General features: G+C 44.0%; 1 protein-coding gene and 5 non-coding genes across 6 annotated transcripts in view; all 6 read left to right on the forward strand.

Annotated features, from left to right (window-relative positions):
* The window catches only part of ccdc83 (coiled-coil domain containing 83), a 35627-nt gene extending 14638 nt beyond the window's left edge, over positions 1-20989 (forward strand). The window contains exons 7-11 of the mRNA XM_062974341.1: positions 448-516; positions 2135-2256; positions 14402-14472; positions 17749-17918; positions 20936-20989. Of these exons, the coding sequence (XP_062830411.1) occupies positions 448-516; positions 2135-2256; positions 14402-14472; positions 17749-17918; positions 20936-20989 (486 nt within the window). The remainder of the gene's footprint in view (positions 1-447; positions 517-2134; positions 2257-14401; positions 14473-17748; positions 17919-20935) is intronic.
* Positions 7404-7522, forward strand: LOC134298103 (5S ribosomal RNA). Its single transcript, XR_010005079.1, has one exon. It is a non-coding gene; the product is annotated as a 5S ribosomal RNA (ribosomal RNA).
* On the forward strand, positions 8394-8512 carry LOC134298179 (5S ribosomal RNA). The gene has a single exon (XR_010005128.1). It is a non-coding gene; the product is annotated as a 5S ribosomal RNA (ribosomal RNA).
* Positions 9718-9836, forward strand: LOC134298114 (5S ribosomal RNA). The gene has a single exon (XR_010005080.1). It is a non-coding gene; the product is annotated as a 5S ribosomal RNA (ribosomal RNA).
* LOC134298122 (5S ribosomal RNA) lies at positions 10825-10943 on the forward strand. Its single transcript, XR_010005083.1, has one exon. It is a non-coding gene; the product is annotated as a 5S ribosomal RNA (ribosomal RNA).
* Positions 12051-12169, forward strand: LOC134298178 (5S ribosomal RNA). Its single transcript, XR_010005127.1, has one exon. It is a non-coding gene; the product is annotated as a 5S ribosomal RNA (ribosomal RNA).
* Positions 20990-21110: the final 121 nt, after the last annotated feature.

Below are 21110 nucleotides of genomic sequence, written 5' to 3' on the forward strand. Positions count from 1 at the left end.
TCCAGAAGCATTCTCTCCTGACGTTTCGCCCACATCTATGGCAGGCATCCTCAGAGGTTGTGAGGTATGGACCTCTGAGGATGCCTGCCATAGATGTGGGCGAAACGTCAGGAGAGAATGCTTCTGGAACATGGCCACACAGCCCGAAAGACATACAACAACCCAAAAAGGGTTTCTTACTCATCCCATAGACAATATAACACTGTTATCTTTAGTCGCGCCATTTATATGTTGAAGATTGGACACAATTGAATTTCCCACTTGCAAAAATAGTGACTCATGTGACATGACATGAGCAGCATTACGTATCTGTTCTGATAATTTAGAACAATGGGAGCTTTTTGTTCCAATTTTCTGATGTTCATCTTTGGGTAACCTGTCTAGACTTGCACTTCTCACTTCCTTAATGCGGTATTTCCAATATCAGTTGTCACTGTATTTCCTCAGAATGCCGTTAAGCACATCGACAAGATCAGCCGAAGGGAGATTAAGGAATATGAGTGGCTAAAGGACGAGGTGAGTGCATCAGGAAGGAACACCAATAAATAAAAGTACGTAAAAGACACACTTCACACCAGGCATCTAATCTTGCAAAAAGATATGGGCTGAAAGCACCCCAGATCCACAGTCCACCAGAATGGAACTGAACAAGACAATCTGCAGCTATTAATAAGAGGAGTTGCAAGTTGGAGCAATGGACATGGCAAAGCAGCTATGGGAGTAGGAGGTTTGAGAACTAGTTCTATGCAGATGCAACAGCCAGTTGATGTTGTAGTTTGATGGTTACTTGGAGGCTCTGGGAACAAGGGTTTGAATCCATACTCAAATGGAAACTCACTGGGTGACCCTGGGCAATTCACTCAACCTCAGAAGAAAGCAATTGCAAATTCCCTCTGACAAAAAACCTATCGTAGAATAGGGTTGCCATAAGTCAATCAACCTGAGGGCACACAAAACAGCTGTAGTTGTTGACTGATTGACTAATGTTCTTGAAACTGGGGGCTGCAGTCGTTTCCAATATAAAAACTTATTCCACATACTGGCTCTTTAAAATTATAGTTGCAGTGATGTGATAGCAATAACAATGTCTGCTTTGTATCATCCCAAACTATCTCCATTTCCATTTCTAGCCTCTGCTGTGGACTTTACTAATTTAGCTCAGATTTTTTGGGCTGCAACTGCAAATGTGGCAACCTTTAATGTTATATTTTTGGAATAATCCACAAACAAATCACAGATAACTGCAGACTGTTGCCATGCTGCCCTTTCTTCCAAAAAGGATCCCAGAAGATTGTTTCTAGCGTCATTGTACAAAGGGCAATTTAACAGTGTATTAAATCCTCTCTTTCCCCGACCCACAAATACAAAGTCATTGGGCATGACGGATTTCTCTAGATCTTCCCTCTAGCCAGTCTGAGGGCATTATTTGGAAGCAGAGGGCTGTAAATGCTTTTCTAAGGGCTACAAACATTAAGTCTTGAAGTTACTGTGTACAATATTGGTCACTCTTTAGTAGAGGATACTAAGTGATGAAACCCTGCTGTTTACTAGTCCGCAAGTTTTCAGATGCAGGGGTTGCAGTAAATGCAACAAGTCTGGGGTGGGGCAGAAGTCTACTTCTGTCTTTGAGAAAACAGGTAGAAAATAGGTGTTTTTAATACTGAACAATGCAGAGCAGAACTTTCCAAACTTTTCATGTTGGTGACAAGCTTTTAGACACAGTAATTCAGTTTTACTGACAAACTGGAGGTTAACCAACCCTTTCATACAATATGTGTGTGTGCGTGTATGCATAGACACACACACACAAGTTTCTATAATCTTCCTATATAAATACGGTTTGGAATCTTTTCCATTAGATTATGTACCTCAGTTGATTCTCTATGAATCACTCCATGTGATTTAACATAAACATCATTGTCAACAGATTTTCCTCTTTTTCTTTCTTTCTTTCTTTCTTTTTTTTTCTTTTTTCTTTTTTGAATTAAAAGCTTATCCATTTTTGTGGCAATTACTGCAACTCATTCAACAAATGGTTCAAATTATAAAAGTTACAACTTGAACACCACAAGCTTGCTTTGTCGGGGTGGGGGAAGCATTTTTCACACAATACGCCTTTTGCATTTCATGTCAGGTTGCAGCTTACCGAAGAGATGTGAGTGACCTGGAAGTCGCCATCCATGAACTGGAGACGGAGAACATCTATCTCATCAACAAACTGTTTGAGCGGAAACTACAGTTCCTTAAAGTGCCCAGGTAAAAGAAGTTCCTAGAAGTTAAATGCCTTTAAGCATGGTAGAAATTCTTTCAGCTGCAGCCTAGTTTCATTACACCTTGTAGATCATCAAAGATAGGTAACGCAAGATAGATTAGTCATTGGATTAGTACAATTTGATATACTTGGCAAAGAATCATGTTCTATGATGTAGCAGACTGTCAGAAAAATTAGTTTATGAAGTGGGGATTTGCCAGGATTTGAGAAAAATGTGAACTACAAAGTGTAAAGTGATTGGGAAGTTACTACCATACCACTCCAAAGGCATAAATCTCATCTGATTTCAGAAGATAAGCTAAGTATGACTTGAAACATACTTGAGATGAGAGAAGATCACGTAAAGATAGGAATTTCCAGGTGCATACCCTCTAACTCTCCTGATTTGTCAGTTCTGTATCATTCCTGTTTCTCAGCTGCTTTTAAAATGTCAGTTTTTTCCTCCTCCCACTTGTCCCCTTGCTCCTCACCTTACTTCAGTTGTTTTAAATTGGGTTTAAAATGCAGTTTACATTCAATGAACTCGGCAAGGAAGAGAACGGGGATGAAATTTTGCCCTTCTGAGTAAGCTCTGGCAAAAGCAAACTGCTTGTGTGTTCTTCCTCACTAAGAATATTTTCCCATCATAGTCACATGTTGAAGTTGGACAGTATTTAGACAGAGCTTGTAAAGAAGCCTGTCTGGAACTCTAGAGAGATTGATGGCTGCCAGTCAAAATTGCGTATATACTGAGCTAGATGAGTCCATAGTCTGTCTCAGTATAAGGATGCTTCCTGTGCTCCATTATGGCACATAAGCTGAGAAATTGCTAGAGGAAATATGGTCAGGGAGGAAGGATTCCTAGGAAATTTGAACTCTGAGAGAAATGAAGTTTGGAATTTTGGTGGGGACTTGCATCATTGTAAGTGGATTTATGTCTGTAGGAATTAAAATTGGGCAGTTGCATGATGTAGATCCAGTAAAGGGTGCTGTTACATTAGGAGTGCCAGCAAAGTAACTGATACACACTGGGACTGATGCACAATGTTTCCAATGAGTGTGTATCGGTCCTATTGTGCATTGGAACACCTCCATTGTTGTGCATGGGGACACCTGTGTCAATTCCCACACTCCCAAATTCTTTTGGAACCCGTGCCATATAACTAACTATACTTACAGTTAAGTTATTTCCACCATGATAGAGGATTCTGATACAAGTTTCTAGGTTTTATGGATTAAGAGATGTATTTGGCAAACCCTGCTGAATCAGAGAAGCTTCCTGGTCTTGAAGGCCCCTTCTACACTGTCATATAAAATCCAGATTATTTGCTTTGAACGGATTATATGGCAGTGTAGATTTATATAATCCAGTTCAAAGCAGACAATCTGGATTATCTGTTTTGATAATATGGATTATATGGCAGTGTAGAAGGGCCCTAACTCCCTTCTGTACTGCCATATATTCCAGATTATCAAAGCAGACAACCCACATTATCTGCTTTGAACTGGATTATATGATTCTACACTGCCATATAATCCAGTTCAAAGCATATTTTATTTATTATTTATTTATTTACAGTATTTATATTCCGCCCTTCTCACCCCGAAGGGGACTCAGAGCGGATTACAATGAACACATATATGGCAAATATTCAATGCCAACAGACAAACAACATATATAGACAGACACAGAGGCATTTAACATTTTATTTTCCAGCTTCACGATTCCGGCCACAGGAGGAGCTGTTGCTTTCACTGTCCACTAGTGGCTGTACTTCCTCATTCCTTTCCTCGTGTTTTGCTGGCAGTTTTTATGATGTTGTAAATTAGTTAAATTAGCCTCCCGCATAAAGCGTACCTAAATTTCCCTACTTGACAGATGCAACTGTCTTTCGGGGCTGCATAGGTCAACAACAAGCCGGGCTATTTTATGGTCGGGGGCTTAACCCGACCCGGCCTTCGAACTCATGACCTCTTGGTCAGTAGTGATTTACTGCAGCTGGTTACTAGCCAGCTGCGCCACAGCCCGGCCCGAGTTGTTTATTGTGTCAGAAACAACTTGAGAACATACTGCAAGTTGCTTCTGGTGTGAGAGAATTGGCCGTCTACAGAGACATTGCCCAAGGGATGCCCGAATGTGTTACCATCCTGCTGGGAAGCTTCTCTCATGTCCCTGCAAGTTAGAGCTGACAGACAGGAGCTCACCTCGTTGCTTGGATTCGAACCGGCAACCTTCAGGTCAGCAATCTGACCTTCAGGTCAGCAGTCCAGCCGGCACAAGAGTTTAACCCACTGCGCCACCGCAGCTCCTTTCAAATCAGATGATCTGGTTTTTATATGGCAGTATAGAAGGGGCTCGAAGTATACAGAATAATAAACATTGGTAGTTAAATTATGTAATTTAAAAGGGAGAAAAGACCTGCCATATTTGGCCTCAACTTCTGTTCAAATACTGTGTAACCAGGCTTTAAAGTTACATATAACATTTCGGCAGGCATCCAGCTAGTATCAAACTACTTGATGAATATGTTTGTCCACAGTAGCACATTGGCACAGAAGGGGTAGAATTAGCAACATCAAGCTCCATTCTTTGCAATTAATGAGGAAATAAATGTTCCACTGGTTCTTTTCTCATAATTGCTAATTTGGATGACAAGCTATCATGCTATACTGTTTAGAATGAATACTAATTGCACTTGGCAAGGAAATGAAAAATGTCGCCCTTTTAGCATTGTTTAGCCATTTAATTGTGGACAAGGAAGCATTTTATGGAACAAATCATCTGTTAAATTATCTTATACATTGCTGCACTATCTTTTCTGCCTTTTGATCTACAAGAACTGAAAAATTAGATAAAGCACATTTTACTCCAGTACATTTGAAACAATGGAAGTGGCAACAATCAAAACACAAGTTGTTTCCTCAAATTTCCCTGCAGTATATCGCTCTAACCAAACTAAACTCTTTCTCATGTTCTTCTCAGTTTTGCATTTGTGGCCAGCTGCCCATTTCTAAGTGAGAGGTGCCATGAAAACCATGGGCATAAAAGGCTTAGTTTGGGCAAAGTTTAGTTCCCCTGATATCAACAGTAGTCCAGCCCTGTCTTTTTTCCCATATGTGTCAGTCTGGTTGAAGTCAGTGACATTATGTATATATAAGATTACAACCTTCAACACATGCTTGCCCTTGAGTGGGCCATATCGTCACTATTGAATATACTTGTGCATAAATCAAGGGAAGGTTTTGAGTTCAATTTATTTATCATGTCAGTAGCAAATTGAGAATAGTTATAATGTATAGAAAAACCACAAAGTTTAAAACTTGGCATTATACTAAATTTCCTTTGACCAGAAGCTGGCCACTTGGAGTGCCTCTGGTGTCATTGAGAGAAGGTCTTCCATTGTGCATGTGGTAGGGCTCAGGCTGCATTGTAGTAAGTGGTCTGTGGTTTGCTCCTCTCTACACTTGCATGTCGTGGACTCCACTTTGTAGCCCCATTTTTTAAGATTGGCTCTACATATCATGGTGCTGGAGCCAGTCTGTTCAGTGCCTTCCAAGTTGCCCAGTTTTCTGTGTGCCCAGGAGAGAGTTTCTCATCTGGTATCAGCCACTGATTGAAGTTCCAGATTTTCACCTGCCACTTTTGGACTCTTGCTTGCTGAGGTGTTCCTGCAAGTGTCTCTGTAGATCTTAGGAAGCTGCTTCTTGATTTAAGGCATTCTGGCTGATATCCAAACAGAGGAAGGGCCTGAGATGTCAATGCCTTGGTCCGTTCATTACTGGCTGCTAGTTCCTGGCAGATGTCAGGTGGGCATAGACATCCTGTGATAATGCGGCATGTCTCATTAAGGGCCACATCCACTGTTTTAACGTGGTGAAATGTGTTCCACACTGGGCATGTGTATTGAGCATCTGAGTAGCAAAGCACAAGGGCAGATGTCTTCAATGTATCTGGTTGATATCCCCAGGTTGTGCCAGTCAGCTTTCGTATGATATTATTTCTAGCACCAACTAGAGCAGTGGTTCTCAGATGTTTTTGGCCTTACAACTCCTAGAAATCATAACAGCTGATAAACTGGCTGGGATTTCTGGGAGTTGTAGGCAAAAAAAACATCTGGGGACCCCAGGTTGAGAACCACTGCACTAGAGGGTGAATTATAATTACAGTAGAGTCTCGTTTATCCAACCTTCGCTTATCCAACATTCTGTAGTATCCAACGCAGCCTGCCTTTCAATAGTCTATGTTTTTGTAGTCAATGCTTTCAATAAATTGCAATGTTTTAATTAATTAATTATTTTAATTAATTAATCATTAATTCATCAGCCCCAGTGGGTTTTTAATAAATTATCCTGTTTTTATTACGGTCTTACCATTTATGTGTTTTAAATGAAATTTTTTATCTTGTATTGTTGTTTATATTGATATATTGTATTATTGTTTTATCTTTTTATATTGTGATTGTATTGTGTTGCTTATATTTTGTTATGTTGTTTGGGCCACTGCCCCATGTAAGCCGCCCCGAGTCCCCATGGGGAGATGGTGGCGGGATATAAATAAAGTTTTATTTATTATTATTATTATTAAATTCATAAACATAGTGATTACTACATAACATTACCATGCATTGAACTGCTTTTTCTGTCGATTTGTTGTAAAACATGAGGTTTTGGAGCTTAATGTATGTATGGCAGGATGGGCAACATGTCCTTCAACTTAATTCTAAAAGCCGTCTCAAGTTGAGGTTGCTGCAAAAGCAATGTATTTATTTATTTACACAATTTATATTCTGCCCTTCTCGCCCCGAAAAGCACTCAGGGCAGATTGCAATCCACATATACATGGCAAACATTTAATGCCATTATTAGACATACAACGCAAGGTCTTGGGCGGACACAGGGTGGGAAATGGGCACAGTGCCTCAGGGCCAGCTGAAGCTGGGAATAGTGTGCAGTGTTTGGTCAGCGTCCTTTCTAGGCATTCGGGTGTATGTGTGCGCTGGTGTATGTCTCTAGTAGAAAGGTGGTGGTGGAGGAAAGTTTGAGAAAGAAGAGGAGGAGGTGCTCAGTGTCAGTGACCAACAGATGGTGCTGTTTTGAGATGAAGTGGTGGAAGTTGTTCAAATCTAAGAGAGGGAAAGCGAGCAGCACATCTGCCTACGGCCATACCACCCTGAACACGCCCGATCTCGTCTGATCTCGGAAGCTAAGCAGGGTCGGGCCTGGTTAGTACTTGGATGGGAGACCGCCTGGGAATACCGGGTGCTGTAGGCTTTTTTTGCCTCCATCGCAGATCTCGGTTCCTTCAAGGAAGGGTCTAAGCTGACTTTCCTTTCTGCTGCCTGGCCTTAGCGCCCAGCTCTCCTGCCTACCGGAACCAAAGCAAAGAAGTCCTACTGAAATACCTACCTTGACGCAGACTCACGTCCTGCAAATTAGCTCAGATTTCTGAAAATTGCAGAAAATATTGTAATTCAGTGATCCGGGGCTTTTAGACTGCTACGTTTCCCAAACAAAAGGGTTACACCGGGAAACAGAATGACACGTCCTACTATCGTTATTTCAAAAAGGCAATTCAGCTCTCTCGCCCAAAACTTACTAAGCTCCTTGGATTTCCCACCTTTGGCCATGCCGCCAAACCTGCAAATGCGGTTCAGGTGTCTAACACGTGGAGAAAACGGCAATGAAGGGCCCGATCTTCTGTGTTCCAGGGCTTTTGGAATTTCAAATTTAGGGGGCTTTAATCTGAAAACATGAAAAGATTGGGGCAGGGCAGCTGAAGTCTTTTTGTTGTGGTGCTGCAGCATTTCTCCTTGCTGTGTGTTCCTGGTCTTTCAGGCCTGTCTGTCTTCCGCGGCGGCATTTTCAGAGAGCCCAGATGGTAAGGTCGTGGGCAGACACAGGGTGGGGAAATGGGCACAGTGCCTCCGGGCCCGCTGAAGCTGGGAATAGTGTGCAGTGATTGCTCAGCATCCTTTCTAGGCATTCGGATGCATGTGTGTGCTGGTGTATGTCTCTTGTAGCAAGGAGGAGGAGGAGGAGAAGGTGGTGGGCCTCTGTGTCAGTGACCAATAGATGGTGCTGTTTTGAGATGAAGTGGCAGAGGCTGTTCGAATCTAAGAGAGGGAAAGCGGGCAGTCTGTCTGCCTATGGCCATACCACCCTGAACACGCCCAATCTCGTCTGATCTCGGAAGCTAAGCAGGGTCGGGCCTGGTTAGTACTTGGATGGGAGACCGCCTGGGAATACCGGGTGCTGTAAGCTTTTTTGTCTCCATCGCAGATCTCGGTGCCTTTCAATAGTCTATATTTTTGTAGTCAATGCTTTCAATAAATTGCAATGTTTTGGTGCTAAATTCATAAATACAGTGATTACTACATAACGTTGCCATGTATTAAATTGCTTTTTCTGTCGGTTTGTTGTAAAACATGATGTTTGGGTGCTTAATTTGTAAAATCATAAGGTAATTTGACGTTTAATAGGCTTTTCCTTGATTCCTCCTTATTATCCAACATTTTCGCTTATCCAACATTCTGCTGGCCCTTTTATGTTAGATAAACGAGACTCTACTGTAGTAACTACCGTTACGGAAATGTATGCAGGTAGTCCACCTTTTCAAACAATAATACGGTCCTATTGCAAGTAAATGTGGGCATAAAATACTTCTTGCCTTTGGCAGTGCACTCATATAGGAACAGAAATAACATTGCCTTCCATAGGCTTCTGGACTTCAACTCTCACCAAAATTGCCATAGTGAGAAGAGCTGAGTGTTGTGGATAAGCAGCATCTGGAGGACCATTTGATTCCCTCTCCTCCAGTACCATTTTACTATTCCTTTAAGGAAGAAATCATGGGGTCAGTGGTAGAGCACTTCCTTAGCAACTAATAATCCAGTTAACAACAAAAACAATAATTTTAAAAATCTTCTTCCCAAGACCCATGACTCTGACGCACATTCTATTAATAAGTGGAAGCCAATTCAGGAACGGTGTATGTATGACAGGATGGGCAACATATGTCCTCCAACTTAATTCTAAAAGCCTTCTCAAGTTGAGGTTGCTGCAAAAGCAATTTATTTATTTATTTACACAATTTATATTCCGCCCTTCTCGCCCCGAAGGGCACTCAGGGCAGATTTCAATGCACATATACATGGCAAACATTTAATGCCATTATTAGACATACAACGCAAGGTCTTGGGCGGACACAGGATGGGAAATGGGCACAGTGCCTCAGAGCCAGCTGATGCTGGGAATAGTGTGCAGTGTTTGGTGAGCATCCTTTCTAGGCATTTGGGTATATGTATGTGCTGGTGTATGTCTAGTAGCAAGGTGGTGGTGGAGGAGGAGTTTGAGAAAGAAGAGGAGGAGGAGAAGCATCAGTATCAGTCACCAATAGATGGAGCTCTTTTGGGTTGAAGTGGCGGAAGTTGTTCGAATCTAAGAGAGCAAAAGCGAGCAGCCCATCTGCCTACGGCCATACCACCCTGAACACGCCCGATCTCGTCTGATCTCGGAAGCTAAGCAGGGTCGGGCCTGGTTAGTACTTGGATGGGAGACCGCCTGGGAATACCGGGTGCTGTAGGCTTTTTTTGCCTCCATCGCAGATCTCGGTTCCTTCAAGGAAGGGTATAAGCTGACTTTCTTTTCTGCTGCCTGACCTTAGCGCCCAGCTCTCCTGCCTACCAGAACCAAAGCACTGAAGACCTAATGAAATACCTAGATGCAGACTCACGTCCTGCAAATTAGCTCAGATTTCTGAAACCTACTCAAATACCTAGATGCAGACTCACGTCCTGCAAATTAGCTCAGATTTCTAAAAATTGCAGAAAACATTTTCTCCAATCGAAATTCCATGATCCGCGGCCTTTAGACTGCTACGTTCCCCAAACAAAAGGGTTCCACCGGGAAACAGAATGACATGTCCTACTATTGTTATTTCAAAAAGGCAATTCAGCTCTCTCACCCAAAACTTAGTAAGCTTCTTAGATTTCCCACCTTTGGCCAGGCTGCCAATCCTGCAAATGCGGTTCAGGTGTCTAACACGTGGAGAAAACGGCATTGAAAGGCCCGATCTTCTGTGCTCCAGGGCTTTTGGAATTTCAGAGTTAGGGAGCTTTAATCCGAAAACATGAAAAAAATGGGGCAAGGTCGCTGAAGCCTTTTTGTTCTGGTGCTGCAGCATTTCTCCTTGCTGTGTGTTTCTGGTCTTTGAGGCCTGTCTGTCTTCCGCGGCGGCATTTGCAGAGAGCCCAAATGGGAAGGTCTTGGGCGGACACAGGGTGGGAAATGGTTCCTCCGGGCCAGCTGAAGGTGGGAATAGGGTGCAGTGATTGCTCAGCATCCTTTCTAGGCATTCGGATGCATGTGTGTGCTGGTGTATGTCTCTTGTAGCAAGGAGGAGGAGGAGGAGGAGGAGGAGGAGGAGGAGGAGGAGGAAGAAGAAGAAGAGGAAGAAGAGGAGGAAGTGGTGGTGGTGATGGGCCTTTGTGTCAGTGGCCAATAGATGATGCTGTTTTGAGATGAAGTGGCGGAAGTTGTTCGAATCTAAGAGAGTGAAAGCGAGCAGCATATCTGCCTACGGCCATACCACCCTGAACACGCCCGATCTCGTCTGATCTCGGAAGCTAAGCAGGGTCGGGCCTGGTTAGTACTTGGATGGGAGACCGCCTGGGAATACCGGGTGCTGTAGGCTTTTTTTTTGCCTCCATCTCCTTTCTCCATTCCCTTGCCGTTTCTTCAAGCAAGAGTCCAAGCTAACTTTCTTTTCTGCTGCCTGGCCTTAGAACACAGCTCTTTTGCCCATCGGAAAGAGAGCAGCCAAGTTCTTCTGAAGAATCCCTTCCCTTGAGTTTTTCCTTTTCCACTCACTTTTTCACATGTGAAGGAACTGCAATCGTGGCCTCTCTTCCTGCTCATTAAGGTTGTTGACACCGACTCGAGTTCTGCGAATTTGCTCAGGTTTCTGAAGTTGGAGAAAACTTTGTCTACAACGGAATTTCACTGATTCGGTGCTTTTGGACTGATGCGTTTGCCAAGGAAAAAGGGTTCTATTGAGGGGGACATGGGTTTAAAAATAGAATTTTCAAAGACACTTGTAATGACTACAAGTCCAATATGTTTTGATTGACCTAAGTTGCAAAAGGCCTGTGTTTGAGAAAGGCCTGTGCCAGACAGGGGAGAGACTGACACGTCCTGTTATCCGAGACCTCGGGTGCGCAAAGTAACATTACAGCGGCCCCCATTATTACAAACAGGCCGTTCAGGTCTCCCAGACAGCACTTAAGGAGCTCCATGGATGTACCCGCCTTTGACCATGCTGCCAAACCTGGAAACGCAGTTCAGGTTTCTAAACGATGTAGAAAATGGCAATGAAGGGCTCGATCTTCTGTGCTTAGGGCGTTGGAATTCCTGTTAGTTCGAGAGCATAAAAAGGTTGGGGCAAGGCAGCTGAAGTCCTTTTGTTGTTGGACTGCAATGTCTCTCCTTGCCGGGTGTCCCAGATCTTTGAGGTCTGCCTGTCTCCAGCAGAGAGATTCGCATAGAGGCCAAAGTCTAAAGTCTTGGTTAGGCAAAGGGTGGGAAATGGAAACAGTGGCTCAGGAATAGATGAAGGTGGTAGGGACAATTGTTGAGTGTCTGTTCATCATGAATTCTTGGCATTCGGGTGTATGTGAGGTGGAAGAGGAGGAGGAGGAGAAGGAGAAGCATCTTAGTGTCAATCACCAATAGATGGTGCTGTTTTGAGTTGAAGTGGCAGAGCTTGTTCGAATCTAAGAGAGCAAAAGCGAGCAGCACATCTGCCTACGGCCATACCACCCTGAACACGCCCGATCTCGTCTGATCTCGGAAGCTAAGCAGGGTCGGGCCTGGTTAGTACTTGGATGGGAGACCGCCTGGGAATACCGGGTGCTGTAGGCTTTTTGCCTCCATCCCAGATCTCGCTTCCTTTCAAGGAAGAGTCCAAGCTGACTTTCTTTTCTGCTGCCTGGCCTTAACACGGCTCCCCTGCCTACCAGAACCAAAGCACTGAAGACCTACTGAAATCCCTACCTTGACTCAAGTCCTGCAAATTAGCTCAGATTTCTGAAATATTGCAGAAAACATTTTCTCCAATCGAAATTCCGTGATCCGCGGCATTTAGACTGCTACGTTTCCCAAACAAAAGGGTTCCACCGGGAAACAGAATGGCACGTCCTACTATCGTTATTTCAAAAAGGCAATCTCTCACCCAAAACTTAGTGAGCTCCTTTGATTTCCCACCTTTGGCCATGCCGCCAAACCTGCAAATGCGGTTCAGGTTTCTAACATGTGGAGAAAACGGCAATGAAGGGCCCGATCTTCTGTGCTCCAGGCTTTTTGGAATTTGCAATTTAGGGGGCTTTAATCCAAAAACATCAAAAGATTGGGGCAGGGCAGCTGAAGTCTATTTGTTCTGGTGCTGCAGCGTTTCTCCTTGCTGTGTGTTCCTGGTCTTTCAGGCCTGTCTGTCTTCCGTGGCGGCATTTGTAGAGAGCCCAAATGGTGATAGACAGACCCTGAGGCAATTTAACATTTTTCCATGAGGGTATGCTCAATTCCAGCCACAGGGGGAGCTGCTGCTTCATCATCCACTGTGATGCCGAGTCCTTGATGGTAGTACTTCCTCATTCCTTGCCGCATGCTGCTGGCAGATTTTATGGTGTCGTAAATTAAGTTAAATTAGCCTCCCTGCATAAGTGGTATCTAGAATTTTCTACTCAACAGATACAACAGCTTTTTGTGGACAGTGAGCTAGGCTATTAACGGCCGGGAGCTCAATCTGACCTGGGCTTCGATCCCATGATCTTTCGGTCAGTAATGATTTATTGCAGCTGGCTACTAACCAGTTGCGCCACAGCCCAGCCCTTGCTCCCTTTCTCACAGTGAAAAAAAAGAATGACAGAATAATATTAATTATACACTTTTTAAATATTCCGTTTTATCTCTCTGGAGAAACTCAGAGCAGATTACAGTGCATATAAGGCAAACAATCAATGCCTTTTTTCATGAGCAATGACATACAATAACACAGATAATGTAAAGGGCTTCACCTTTTTTCATTTCTGGCGTCTGGAGGCCACGCTCAACTTCCAGCCATGGGGAGGTGCTTTTGTTCTGTTTTCCATGCCAAAGGAACCTGCTGTCCATAAACATCTCCAATCCGTTTTGCCGGCATGTCTGCATAGGACCCCCTTTTACCTTCCCGCTGAGGCAGTACCTATTGATCTATTCACATTGCATGCTTTTGAACTGCTAGGTTGGCAGAAGCTGGGGCTAACAGTTGGAGCTCACCCCACCTCGTGGCTTCGAACTGTTGACCCTCCGGTCAGCAGTCTTTCCTGCAGCTAGTGGCTTTTACTGCTGTGCTACCGCGGCCCCATTACAAGAGAGTGGACAATGGCCCAAATCTTCACTGTCTTCAAACCTTCTCTCCAACAGCATTTAGCTTCTGACAAATTATTTCCTTAGTAAAGGAATCACTGTTTCCAACCTCTGCTCTAACATGTATAGCAAAAACAAAAGCTAAACATAACAAACCCAAAACAAATTGGTGGGATTGTGAACAGCTAGTCCCTTGTTTTTCCAACCATTTGCCGAAAAGAAAAACAAAAAGCCACAAATCACGCTCTTGTGGTTTTCCCCAGTGTGTTAGCGATTTGCCAGAGGCAACTACAAGCCCTTGTATGCATTTTGCATGAGCACAGGCTTTTCAATCAGAAGGCCCTAGGTTCAGATCTCCAGAAAGTGATGGGGAAGGAATCCGGTGAGACTCCTGACAGTCATATTAACAGTATGGTGCAAGATGTTCTCAGGCAGGGGAAAAGAAAATATGGCTTTCTCCTTTTTCCCATATTTTGGTTCAGGGAATGTGGAAGATGTCACCTTTGAAACATTTTTGCCTTTGGGGAACAGAATTCATTGCTCAAGCATCCCAAGGGAAATAGCAGATACATAGTTTGCTCCTGCTGTGTGTGAGTCTAAGAGAAGTTAGAGCGCATGGAGGAATAATTCAAGCAATAGATCAATGCAACTTGCTAGCATAAACATATTTTTTAAAGAAAAGATGTTCTCTGTTTAAATAGAAAACATTTCACCCATTGATGTTACTTTTTCTGATTTGTAACTTTGCAGAAAGTTATTTCTTACGCAAGGTGCTGGCCTACAGATTCCTGGAAAAGACTGGGAACATAGTGACTTCACAGGTAATGTATTTGTACTGGGGCCATAGATGAGGAACCGTTTAGGCAAGGAATGGGCAAACTAAGGCCCAAGGGCCAGATTTGGCCCCCAAGGCACTTACCTCAGGCCCTCTTCATTTTACTTGCAGCAGCCCGTCACATCCTTACGCTTACTTACTTACTTACTTAGGTGATCCCTCTTAGTTCAAGGATGATGGCCTTCCAGACATGGGGTCCTGTGGGTGGTTTCTTAGGTGGCTGAAGAGACCTATTCTTGCTCTGCATGTTCTCCAGCAGTGAGGACATCGGTTTCCAGGTGGAAGGCGGTCTCGGTCAGGGTTTGCTTGATGGGTCTTCCTCTTGGCACGTTTCTCCCTTAAGCCTCTCCATTCGTGCCTCTTTGAATTCCACAGCACTGCTGGTCACAGCTGACCTCCAATTAGAGCACTCAAGGGCCAGGGCTTCCCGGTTCTCAGTGTCTATGCCACAGTTTTTAAGGTTGGCTTTAAGCCCATCTTTAAATCTCTTTTCCTGCCCACCAACATTACGTTTCCCGCTCTTGAGTTGGGAGTAGAGTAACTGCTTTGGGAGACGCTGATCGGGCATTCGGACAACGTGGCCAGTCCAGCAGAGTTGATGGAGTAGGAGCATCGCTTCAATGCTGGTGGTCTTTGCTTCCTCAAGCACGCTGATATTTGTCCACCTGTCTTCCCAAAAGATTTGCAGGATTTTTCTGAGGCAACACTGATGGAAACGCTCTAGGAGAACGGATGGGGAGGAGGACACATAGCAGCTGAGAGCGCTCTGGAGTGCTCTCAGCCACTGTGTGTCTTACCCTCCTCCCGGCATAAGGGCAATGTGAGCAGCCCTGTCTTTATACCAGGAGGATGGCTTGAGGAAGGCACACAGTGGTTGAGATCTCTCCGGAGCGATCTTGGACGTCACCAGTCTTGCCCTCCTCCTGGCGTAATGCCGAGAGGACAGCCTGAAGATCAAGGGAGGAGTCCTGGGGAGGAAGATCGGGTCAGTTGCCACAGGTCTCGTTTGCAGTGAGCAGCCTGTCCTTATGCCAGGAGGACAACCTGAGAATGACGTATCCCATCCTGGCCCCACTATCTCCCAGGCCTTTCCCCTCCTGGGTCCGTCCCTCCCAGCATGTGCCTGGCTACCCTCTTTCCTGGACCAGCCCACAATGCAGCCCCCAAGGCAAAACGGTTTGCCCATGCTTGGTTTAGGCTAAAGGGATGTCTGAACCGGAAAATATGGACGGATCCCCAAAACCTCTGGTAGCTCCCCCCACTCTTTCTGAACCTGAGAAAAATGTATCCGCCTAGGAAGTAAATAAAATCTGATAGACTGATATCTATATTAGGGAAGGACAAGATTGGATCTGTGGCTTTTGGTGGTGTACTACAATTCCCATCATCCCTGACTATGCTGGTTGGGCTGATGTGAGTCCAAATAAATATAAACACCTGAAAAACTACACATTCCCAATCTTTTTGCCTTCTCTGGTTGATTGCCGATCCAATTAGAGTAAATCCACTGTTAAATAGGATTTCTGTACGTATTGGCATACTCCTTCAGCAACTGTTTCAGTGGATTTACTCTAACTGGAACCAACAATAAGATGTTGAGCTGAGCATACTGGCATATGAGAGCTAGCATGGACTTGGGTTGAAGCCCTTTAGTAGTGAAAACCCAGTGGGTTACATCATGCAGAGAGGAGAGCAGTGGTGAATCTTCTTTGAACAAACCTTGCCAAGGTTCTATAATAGGGTTGCCACAAATCAGAAATTATGAAAACACACAACATAGTAGCAGGTCTTCACTTTCTGAGGCACTCTATCACAAATATTCTGAAGCTTTGTGGAATTTTTCTCTGCTGTGTTATTCTGAAGGTCAACGTAATGACTACAAAGAGAAATGTGCATGCCCCAATGCACCAAACCTTTTCTTTTATCCATCTTCCCGGTAGATCATGGTCCAAGTCTTGCTGATAGGATTTCTCAGAGTCAGAAGAGGTGAAATGGGTGGTGGTAGCCCAGATATAACTCCACTTTGTAGCACTCAATATAAAATAGATTAATGTTGAGTTGTACTGAGGCCATGATGAAAAAGATAGCATATTGTGCAAATGAGTTGCGCCACACAGTCTCTCCCCTCCCTAACAGGCTGTGGGAACGAACATTAGTAACTTAACCATAGTTTCTAAACTATCTGTGCAGTTGAAGATCAATAAAGTGGGCACTTAGAAAACAAATGGCCAGCCTGAGAGTGTTTATGCTGAATTTTATGATTCAACTTCACCACTCTATTGCACCATAAAATAGTTTCAGGATTGATTAGTTCTCTCATGTGCCATGAAAGGGATATAGAAACTGTAATTTTGGGGAAGATGTTAAGAATTGAGAGACCTATACAGATAAACTCATTATTTACCAGCTAAAAAAGCTATCGTAGTTTGGTTTGATTGCCTAAGTTGATTTTTTTTTGAAGAAGCAGGATGTTATTTTCAAAACAGTAAGGAATATATGTGCCCTTATACCATGCCATCTGTGTTGCTGCTGCTTTTGGAACCATTGCTCTGTTCCCCTTAGGAATTATGGGTGATGTAGTATAAAAATCTGAAGGGCCAGATGTTGAGAGAATCAGTGCTTTGGAAAATCCTAGGCAAAACCTCAAGCCGAGGAGAGAACAGGTCTCTATAGATGGGTTAATGTAAAGGTAAAGGTTTTCCCCTGACGTTAAGTCCAGTCGTGACCAAATGGTGCTCATCTTCATTTCTAAGCCGAAGAGCCGGCGTTGTCCGTAGACACCTCCAAGGTCATGTGGCCAGCATGACTGCATGGAGCGCTGTTACCTTCCTGCCGGAGCGACAACTATTGATCTACTCACATTTTCATGTTTTCAAACTGCTAGGTTAGCAGGAGCTGGGGCTAATTCTGCTCCCGGGATTTGAACCTGGGACATTTTGGTCTGCAAGTTAAGCAGCTCAGTGCTTTAACGCACTGTGCCACCAGGGGCCCATATAGATGGGTTATTGTTCTTTAACTGTATGATTAAAAGTAAAGAAACACTACTTTGGTAAATAACCATCAACATAAGGGAAATATTACTTCCCATATCTGCACCTTGCTTTGATTATCCTGTACTAGGATGAGCTGATGCGAAGAATAAGATTAGAGTCATCTACAAGAGAGGGAATTTAAAAGCAAGTGAGGATGGCGACCCCCCAGAACCCCTCTATGTTGCCTGCAGCAAAGATAACCCCTTCTACGTTTACCCCCCAATTTACAGAATCAGCATCTGAATTCGTGCTTGCTGTGGAGGACAAACCAAGCGAGGAGAAATATGAGCCAGACAAAGAGGATGAAGAAATAGAAGAAGACGATGTAGTGTATCTGCGAGGAGATGCCGCCTATAGCTTTCTCCCCCCAATTCTGTATGAAGACAGCAAGGATTTCAAGGTGAGGATCTTTTGCCCAGGAGAGGGTCTGAATGGGATAATACTAGTTTTGCTAGAAGACTAAAATGTGGCCACTGACCCTCAGTTCCTAGAGGCTTACAATGCACTGAGTGACTGAACAAGGTAAAGTTTTCCCCTGACATTAAGTCTAGTCGTGTCTGACTCTGGGGGTTTGGTGCTCATCTCCATTTCTAAGCCGAAGAGCCGGTGTTGTCCGTAGACACCTCCAAGGTCATGTGACCGGCATGACTGCATGGAGTGCTGTTACCTTCCTGCAGAAGCGGTATCTATTAATCTACTCATATTTGCATGTTATTGAACTGCTAGGTTGGCAGAAGCTGGGGCTAATAGCGGGAGCTCACTCCGCTACCCAGATTCGAACCGCCGACCTTTTAGTCAGCAAGTTCAGCAGCTCAGCAGTTTAACCTGTTGCACCACCAGGGACTCCTGACTGAACAATCACATCCTAATTTATCAATAGTCTTCCAAAATTTTGAAACAAACCTGTTGCTTTTTACCTACTCCTCACTTCAGGATGGTATCTAACCTTAGTGAGTGGCTGCCTGCCTGTATGGTGTTGGGTTGTTGTATGTCTTTCGAGCTGTGTGGCCATGTTCCAGAAGTATTCTCTCCTGATGTTTCACCCACATCTATGGCAGGCATCCTCAGAGGTTGTGAGGCATGGATAAACTAGGCAAGGAAGGAATATATATATATCTGTGGAGAGTCCAGGGTGTGACAAGAGTCCTTTGCCTGTCTGTATGTTTCTAGAAATACTGATGGTATTGTGTTGTCGAAGGCTTTCACGGCTGAAATCTCTGGGTTGCTGTGAGTTTTTCGGTCTCACCCTGGACATTCCACAGATATATAAACCCCACTTGCCTATTTTCCAACAGACCTCACAACCTCTGAGGATGCCTGCCATAGATGTGAGTGAAACGTCAGGAGAGAGAGCTTCTGGAACATGGCCATGCAGCCCGGAAAACTCACAGCAACCCACTGATATTACTCAGCTATGAGGCTGTGTCTGTTTAGGTTAGGCAGCTGCACTCTGACATTTACATAGCTAGTGCAAGCATTTCTCCAATTCCGGCAGTTGTCCCAGAGCCAACCTAGCTATTCCTGTTTCCTGTTTGCATTTCTGTCTCCATTCTTTCTCAAATTGAAAGTTAAAAAACTGAATATGCTCTTTTTAAAAATCTATCTTTCCTATCTCCCCCCCCCCCCCCCCACACACACACACTGCATGCCTTAGTGCTTGGAAATACATAATTCTAAGATCCAAACTAAGTGTTAAAGGAAACATGCATTTCTTGTTATAAGCCCATTTTTCCCCTCTCAGTGGGATTTGATGCGTGCCTCAGCAATCATATTGTAAATTAAAGCTGGTGCTTACCTTCCAAAGGGCAATCACAATCAGAAAATGCAGAATATGAAACCTAGAAGCAAAGTGGTGTGACCCAACAGGGACTTTCACTACTTGATCACCTGGGGACAGATGGCTATCTGGGTTGAGGGACAGATGGCTATCTGGATTGCTGTGTGTTTCCGGGCTGTATGGCGATGTTCCAAAAGCGATCTCTCCTGACGTTTCACCCACATTCTTTATTTAATGTCCTGGTTTTAAAGAACGACATTCTGCAAACAGGGGAATTCCAGACACAAAACAATCAGGGCCAGCTAACACCTCCCAACAAAGGATTCCCCCAGGCAGGAATCAGCCAGGCCTTGAAGCTGCAAGGCTTTTCAGTGCTAATCAAGGTGATAATTGCAACATTCACCCTTGCCTCCAACAGACAAGAATTCTTTCTTTCTCCCACCCTGAACCTTCCAAATATATAAACCTCCCCTAGTTTCCAACAGATCTCACAAACCTCTGAGGATGCTTGCCTGAGATGTGGGCAAAACATCAGGACAGAATGCTTCTGGAACATAGCCATACAGCCTGGAAAACTCTCAGCAACCCAGTGATTCCGGCCATGAAAGCCAGAACACAACAACACAGATGGCTATCTGTCAGGAGTGCTCTGAATATGAATTCCTGCATGACAGAATGGGATTGGATGGTCCTTGTGGTTTCTTCCAAGTCTATAGATTCTATGATTCTAAACACACATGAATGTTTTGTCTCTCGAGAGTGAATGGTCCAGGGCCACAGAATGAGCTTGATGAATGAGCAGCCCACATTTCTAGATGCAACCTCTCGCCATTACAAGAGTGAAATAACAATGACTTGATGCTCGTGAGGACGTGGTTCTAATATTGCAAAAAGAAGTGAGGGGAGAGGAGGAAACGTCAGGAGAGAAAACTTCTGGAACATGGCCATACAGCCCGAAAGACTCACAGCAACCCAGTGATTCCGTCCATGAAAGCCTTCGACAATAAATGTGCTTCAATTCAAATGGCTGCTGGGAGAGCCTGTTAGTCAAACTTCGTTGAAAAGATTATGCAAATTAGCCAACAGTAGAACATGAGATGAAACCACTGCTATGCCTAAGGGCCCAAATATCCTATGCCATTGTTTAGTCTTTCACCCCATTTATTTAAAAAACTAAGCAGTCATAAGATGTTAAGAGAAATCAAAGTGAATATGTGAGGACTGGAGAAACTAGTAGGAAGTCTCAGCCAGAAGAAACTGACCACTCAGAAAAGTCCAAGGCTCTTGCAAAGTGTACTATTTACAGAGAGAGAAATGGGCAATGTAGAGCCCATCCTTTTCTGACACCACATAACGTCCTCATAATCACATACATTTGAATCAAAAGGGCTGCTTTTCTCCTGTAAAGCAGGCATGGACATTTTTCTCAGGCTGCAATTGTCATCAGCATCTGGAGGACTGCAAAACAACCCTAACTGTCCTTGAGCAAAAATGTCTTGGGAGAGTGACCTAAATCAGAAGAGACCCTAGTTACTTCTGGTTGCAAAAACTAAGGGAAAATATATTTCTCGTGAGGCTGTGCTCCACAGGTTATTGGGGAAAAAGCTGCTTGGTCCCATGTTCTCATATTCCCATTACAGGAATCCCTTGTCCCAGGGCAAGGGTTCACCCAAGGCTCTTGCTTCCATGTGTGAAGCATTTCAGATGCTCTTGGATCAAGTATTCAACACCTAAGAAGCAACCATTCAGTGACTAAGAAGGACAAAGCGTGCGGAAGTAAGGCTAACTATAGTATCTAGTAGCCCAGATTCCTGA

Source organism: Anolis carolinensis, chromosome 3, assembly GCF_035594765.1.
Source record: "Anolis carolinensis isolate JA03-04 chromosome 3, rAnoCar3.1.pri, whole genome shotgun sequence".
Classification (NCBI taxonomy): domain Eukaryota; kingdom Metazoa; phylum Chordata; class Lepidosauria; order Squamata; family Dactyloidae; genus Anolis; species Anolis carolinensis.